Here is a 6,887-nt window from a genome sequence, read left to right on the forward strand (position 1 = left end):
CCTTGATTGTGCAATTGTTGTCATACAGGGATCCCTTGTAAAAGAAACCTTTACCTTTCATAAACATAACAAGTCTTACAACCGATAATCTTCCTTAAAACGTCATTACTCCCTATAATCAGTCACAAAACGGCATTACTCCCTATAATCAGTCACAAAACATCATTACTCCCTACAATCAGTCACAAAACATCATTACTCCCTATAATCAGTCACAAAACATCATTACTCCCTATAATCAGTCACAAAACATCATTACTACCTATAATCAGTCACAAAACGTCATTACTCCCTATAATCAGTCACAAAACATCATTACTCCCTATAATCAGTCACAAAACATCATTACTCCCTACAATCAGTCACAAAACATCATTACTACCTACAATCAGTCACAAAACATCATTACTCCCTATAATCAGTCACAAAACGTCATTACTCCCTATAATCAGTCACAAAACGTCATTACTCCCTAAAATCAGTCACAAAACGCCATTACTACCTATAATCAGTCACAAAACATCATTACTCCCTATAATCAGTCACAAAACGTCATTACTACCTATAATCTTACTTAAAACATCATTACTCCCTATAATCAGTCACAAAACATCATTACTCCCTATAATCAGTCACAAAACGGCATTACTCCCTATAATCAGTCACAAAACGTCATTCATGATAATTTGTCATAATGTATCTGAACCTAGAACAGTTACAAAGCAACACCCTTCAAGAGCATGTTTCCTCCTCTCTCTCTTCCTCTTTTATCTCCCTATCCTTATACTCTTCCTCCTCTCGCTTTCCCTACGTTCCACCTCTCCTCCCAGGTATGCCTGCCATGTTGTTGGTATCGGTGTTGGGCAGAAAGGGCCCAGCCTCTGTCAAGGTGGCTGACATTGCCTTGGTGACAGTGTCAGGGTCAGAGGTCGTAGGCGGGGCCCTGGAAGACATGGGCAACGGGGAGTTCCTAGTGACGGTAACCAAGGTCCCTGCGGGGGAGTTTGTGGTGCTGTTGAACGGGACAGACGTGGTCTCCTCCACCGTGTTCCAGAGACAGTCCACCACTCAGATGTCCGTCTCCAAGGTTACCATCAAGGTAAGTGATGCTGACACACTTCCTGTTTACATTGATTTCATTTGTAAATCGTGACAGAGTCTATATTGCATGTTGTGATAGTGTTAGATAAAAACCATGGTCATAGACATTTTCAAAAGTGGACCTCACAACAGCTCCTCAACAATTCCTCTTTCTTGTTCTTCTTGTCTTCTCAGGCCGTGGTGGACAGAAGCATGGAGCCTGGTAAACCCTTCACCCTTCCCTTCACCGTCATGACCGACGCCACTGGAGGCAGCTACAAAATCAGTGCCAGAAACGACCGAGACTTCAAAATGAACGTCCCCGGCAGGTAGGGATCAGGGCTGGAATATCAAAGCCAAAGGCTGATTCCAGATCTGTTTGTACACATTGGCCATAGGAGCAATTTAAGCATAAACAGATTAGGGACCAAAACAGATCTGTTCAAAATCAGCTTCTCCTCTATGCTGGCAAAAACCTTAATAAATATTGTCCTCTCTTGGCATAATTTGTATTGACAATTAATGCTATCTTAACAGCATCGCTGTGACCACCGGAGGAAACGCCACCGGTGAACTGACCATCACGGTGCCCGCCAACACACCCTCAGGAACAGATGTCACCTTAACCATCGAGGCTGTGGCCCCCGGGGCGTCCGACTCCAACTACGCCGTCCTGCGCCTCTCTGTTGTCAACAAGGTAACCTCAAATATATGTACTGATATAGTAGATATGCTAGAGAGTAGAGGTATAGATAAAGATACACTAGAGACCTGAGAGGCCTATATGAGCTTTGTCCACCATATGGGCTGTCTCCACTATATGGGCTGTCTCCACTATATGGCCTGTCTCCACTATATGAGCTGTCTCCACTATATGGGCTGTCTCCACTATATGGGCTGTCTCCACTATATGAGCTGTCTCCACTATATGGGCTGTCTCCACTATATGGGCTGTCTCCACTATATGAGCTGTCTCCACTATATGGGCTGTCTCCACTATATGGGCTGTCTCCACTATATGGGCTGTCTCCACTATATGGGCTGTCTCCACTAAATGAGCTGTCTCCACTATATGGGCTGTCTCCACTACATGGGCTGTCTCCACTATATGGGCTGTCTCCACTATATGAGCTGTCTCCACTATATGAGCTGTCTCCACTATATGGGCTGTCTCCACTATATGGGCTGTCTCCACTATATGAGCTGTCTCCACTATATGGTCTGTCTCCACTATATGGGCCGTCTCCACTATGTGGGCCGTCTCACCTATATGGGCCGTCTCACCTATATGGGTCGTCTCCACTATATGGGCCGTCTCCACTATATGGGCTGTCTCCACTATATGGGCCGTCTCCACTATGTGGGTCGTCTCACCTATATGGGCCGTCTCACCTATATGGGCCGTCTCACCTATATGGGCCGTCTCACCTATATGGGCCGTCTCACCTATATGGGCCGTTCACCTATATGGGCCGTCTCCACTATATGGGCTGTCTCCACTATATGGGCTGTCTCCACTATGTGTGCTGTCTCCACTATATGGGCTGTCTCCACTATGTGGGCTGTCTCCACTTCTCCCTCATCATGATAATCACGGTGTCTGTCTCTCTCTCTCTCTCTCTTTTCTGCAGGTGACAGATTTCACCCCTCCCCAGTGTGAGATGGTCATCGTCTCATCGGTCGACTGCCCAGCTGACCCAGCAGCCTGCAGCTCTGCCTTCTGGCAGCTCTCTGCCAACCTGACCGACGGTGTCAATGGCACGGGCATCACCAGCCTCAAACACCGCCAGGGCATAGGCATCCTCACCCACACGGACCTGAAGCAGACGTTTGTTGCAGCAGCGTTCAACGCTTCGTGCTGCTCTCTGACAGTGGAGCTGGTGGCGGTGGACAAGGCCATGAATGTCGGCACCTGTCGGTTTTCCATCGTCCGCAACGCGGGACCGCCCTCCCTCGCTCTGTCCCTCCCACTGTTGGTGTGTCTGCTGGTCTCTGCCCTCTTCACTACGTCCCTCAGAGACTTACTTATCTGATCTTAACCTCATGGACTGACTGACTGCCAACCTGATACTACTTCTTAAACTTAAAGGAGAAGATACATTTCTCAACCATATTTCTATTTTTGATGTAAATGGGATGTTATAGAAGGGTTCAGAATACCTGTTCTGTGATTTCACATGTTTTTGAGAACTTATCCCAAACATCAAACCACTTCCTCATCCTCGTTGTGTCGTATGGGGCTCTGAAAAAGGCTCCATAAACAATCAAATACGTCCTTTTAGAAACGGCAACGCTCTCAGTATAGTGATGCAGGTCTTTAGATGTTGTACACATGAAATTGTGCCTTTCAGCACTTTATCCGCAATATTATATTCCCTTTGGCGCCACTCGAGACGTTTCCCCTACCCTATATTGAGTGCTTTGCTTTAGCTTTCTAAAGATCAACAACGTTTGATCCATTCAACAGGAGTGGATTTTGTCTTTTTTCAAACTTTCTTTGTTTCATCAAACGATGATGAAAATATATATTTTTAAATATAAATGATGATTGCCGAACAATGTGGAAGGAACGCGGGGCACGTGATGTGATCACTTAACTATAAAGCTCCCCTCTACATTTCATTCTAAATGCCTACTGCTTGCTAAAGCTATTTCTCAACTTTAAACACAACGTTTCTTTGCAGGATCCTTGTCCTGACTTTCCAGAATCCCTGAAATGCTTCGCCTTGCTTTTCTGATTGGCTGGATACAAGTTTCAACATCCAATTATTTCAGATCTACTAGAGTGCAAGTTTCACTGTGGCACCGTGGCGATACGTTGGCACATGATGATAATTATTCGAATATGACAAATATCAGTCAATTCTTGCATTCTATGCATGCTGGCTTTTGCCTGAGACATGAAACAGGTAGGTTGGAGGGCATACAGGCTATCACCAATGTATTAATTGCCAATTTGCCTAAATGGGTCATTGAAACAGTTCAACCACAACATTTTTATTCAACCCTATAGGTGTGATGTCATTACGTCCATCGGTTTTTATCGACACGTTCAGTGGAAACGCCTCGTAGCAGGTAACTTTCTAAATGTCTACAAAACATCACTGGACACGTTTAGTGGAAACGCCTCGTAGCAGGCAACTTTCTAAATGTCTACAAAACATCACTGGACAAGTTCATGGAAACATAGCTAGGGATGGCGCAATTGGGCATCAGGTTGCTGTATGATATGATAAGGAAAGCTAATATATTTATTAACACCTATCCAGGTGTTGTTAGATCTGGCAGGAATCTGCAAAGTTTTCATCTGGGAATGTTCCCAAGGCCACCACGAAAACGAATGTTTCTGGTGTAAAAAAGTGCCAGCAGCTTCTCTCTCTGGGCAATTTCTCATCATGTCACTTGCACTGTAATATTGATGTTTTAATTTTTGTGTCCGGTTTACCTCTCTGGCATGAATAAAAAGCTCTGCTTTCCTGCTGCATTTGTGACTCGTGATATTTGTTTTGTTATGATACGGAGGTAGTTTAGTAGCCTTGTGAAACTCGCCTGGGCCCGGTTTCCCAAAATAATCTTAAAGCTAAGTTCATCTTCAGAACTTTTGTAGGAACATTTAATCCGAGCTGTTTCCCAAAACCGTTGTTATTAACATTGCACTTGAAAACACTCATAGTCTAAGGCCTGCCTCGGACCACACGTAGAACAGCTAAGTACTTCATTAAATGTTTTGTTGCTCCCTGTGTCACTTCATACACCGAAGATGTCTGCTAAACATAGAATCACACGTTTTATCAATTTCTCTGAGAGTGCCGATAACTTCAGAACAAAGTTGACTACAAATACAAAGATGACTGCATTCAAATATAAACACATTAGGTTATAGGCCTATTTCAATCATATATTCACGTTCAATCTATTTTGATACTTGTAGTCTACGCTACTGTCTGTCGTTTGTCTCATATTTCATGATGTGTAGCCTAACTTGCGCAATGATGTACCAAATCTGTGACATCACATCACCACTCTGGGACAACATGACATCACCACTCTGGCCAATTCCCCACCTGGCTCCACTGAAGGGACACCACTACTTGATAAGGGCCACGTCATGGAGTCCAAAATACCAATGTTTTTAACCAATAGACATTCACTAAATGTAGCATTCTAGCTTCATAAAACATGTTCTACTTCCTGATTGACTACTGTAAATCCACCCACTCTGCAGCATCACATCATCACCCTGACCACTTATCCTAGCCTGTCGGCCCTAGTAAACGACAGATGACGGAATACAGCCCTGTACATAGTGTAGTGTGGTCCTCCGTAGCTTGGTTTGTAGAGCATAGTGTTTGCAACGCCAGGACTGTGGGTTCGATTCCCGGGACCCATATGTGAAATGATTGCACACGTGACTATAAGTTGCTTTGGATAAAAGCATCTGCTAAATGGCAGGTATGATTATATCACATAATAGTTATTTAATAAAAGCATGGTTCTCATTACAATAGGGTTGTATTCTATTATCAACCAGTTTATGAGGGCAGCCGGGGGGGGTCTGTGATTCAATATATATATATGTCATTCACTTATAAGTCCAAAAATGTATGTACCAATCGCAGACTGTAGCTTCAAACTTTATTTTTAATCCCCTCTTCAATTTTCCCATCTTTGACATTATGGTGACAGTGATGAAGTCCATACATCCACTGTTATTGTAATAAGGATGGAAAATAAGCAGAAGTCATGTATGGTTAATATAATGAACAGATTATATGAGGATCAAGGAGATGGAACATTAAAACACATGAAGATACATGCATTAAGAGTTTAAGTGGATGCATTATCTGTCACGCCCTGGCCTTAGTATTATTGGTTTTCTTTATTATTTTAGTTAGGTCAGGGTGTGACATGGGGAATGTTTTTGTTTTGTTGGTTTTGGGTGTTGTTTATGGTAAAGGGGTTGTGTATAGTGTTAATAAAACGTTTACTGTTGACAGGAGAACAAGAGGAGACAATAGGACGAGGTGGATATTTTATAATAAGGCCGTTTAATTACATGTAAAGATATCTTAGTAAAATCTTGCAGCAAGGCTCTTTCATTCTGACTCCTAGTGAATCGTCCGGAAAAGAGGGAGTTTCCAGAAATGTTCAGTACTATATAGACAACAAGCAAAGTAGGTAGATCTGCGAGTCCGGCCTTCCAGTTGGTCGATCTGGGTCTTGGGTATTCCTGATCAGGCCTGGTGTCCACGTTCCATTGGTTCCTGAGAGTTCTTTGTCCTGAGGTCCAACCATGGGTTGGGTGTGTCTGTGTGATTGTCATGGGGGAGGGGAATTGTGGGTGCCGTGTATATGTCCTATGTGTCCAGCATATGTCCAAGAGAAAGAGGGGGTGTGTATGTTGTGTCAACTTATAGGTAATGTTGAGAAGTTGTTAAAACAAGTTACCAATATCTAATACAATTTCTTACAATAGTATATGGGTTTGTGTGGAGTACAGGTTTCTAGTATTGTCTAATTATGTTTAGTTGTCTAGGAGAGTCTATGGTTACCTGAATGAGTTCCCAATTAGAGACAGCTGATTTCGGTTGTCTCTGATTGGGAGCCTTATTTAGGGTAGCCATAGGCTCTCATTGGTTGTGGGTAATTGTCTATGTAAGAACGTTAGTAGCCTGTATGTTTGTGCACAACGTTTGTAGCTTCACGGTCGTTTTGTTGTTTTGTTAAAGTGTTTGTGTCAGTGTTTTGTTTCGTTTTTTGGCCTTCTTCATAATAAAAAGAAGATGGCTTATTTTCCAACTGCTGCA

At 43.2% G+C, this 6,887-nt stretch overlaps 1 protein-coding gene across 2 annotated transcripts in view; it reads left to right on the forward strand.

Annotated features, from left to right (window-relative positions):
* The window catches only part of LOC129841116 (von Willebrand factor A domain-containing protein 7-like), a 34,099-nt gene extending 29,535 nt beyond the window's left edge, over positions 1-4,564 (forward strand). The window contains exons 15-19 of one of the 2 annotated variants that reach the window (XR_008757278.1): positions 831-1,099; positions 1,276-1,409; positions 1,618-1,777; positions 2,712-4,155; positions 4,218-4,564. Coding sequence is in view for 1 of the 2 variants with exons in the window: in XM_055909224.1 (XP_055765199.1) it covers positions 831-1,099; positions 1,276-1,409; positions 1,618-1,777; positions 2,712-3,113 (965 nt within the window). In the remaining variant the exon portion in view is untranslated. Of the gene's footprint in view, positions 1-830; positions 1,100-1,275; positions 1,410-1,617; positions 1,778-2,711 lie in introns of both variants that reach the window. The other variant, XM_055909224.1, reaches the window with a different exon arrangement.
* Positions 4,565-6,887: the final 2,323 nt, after the last annotated feature.

Source organism: Salvelinus fontinalis, chromosome 42 (genome assembly GCF_029448725.1).
Source record: "Salvelinus fontinalis isolate EN_2023a chromosome 42, ASM2944872v1, whole genome shotgun sequence".
In the NCBI taxonomy this organism is placed as follows: Eukaryota; Metazoa; Chordata; class Actinopteri; order Salmoniformes; family Salmonidae; genus Salvelinus; species Salvelinus fontinalis.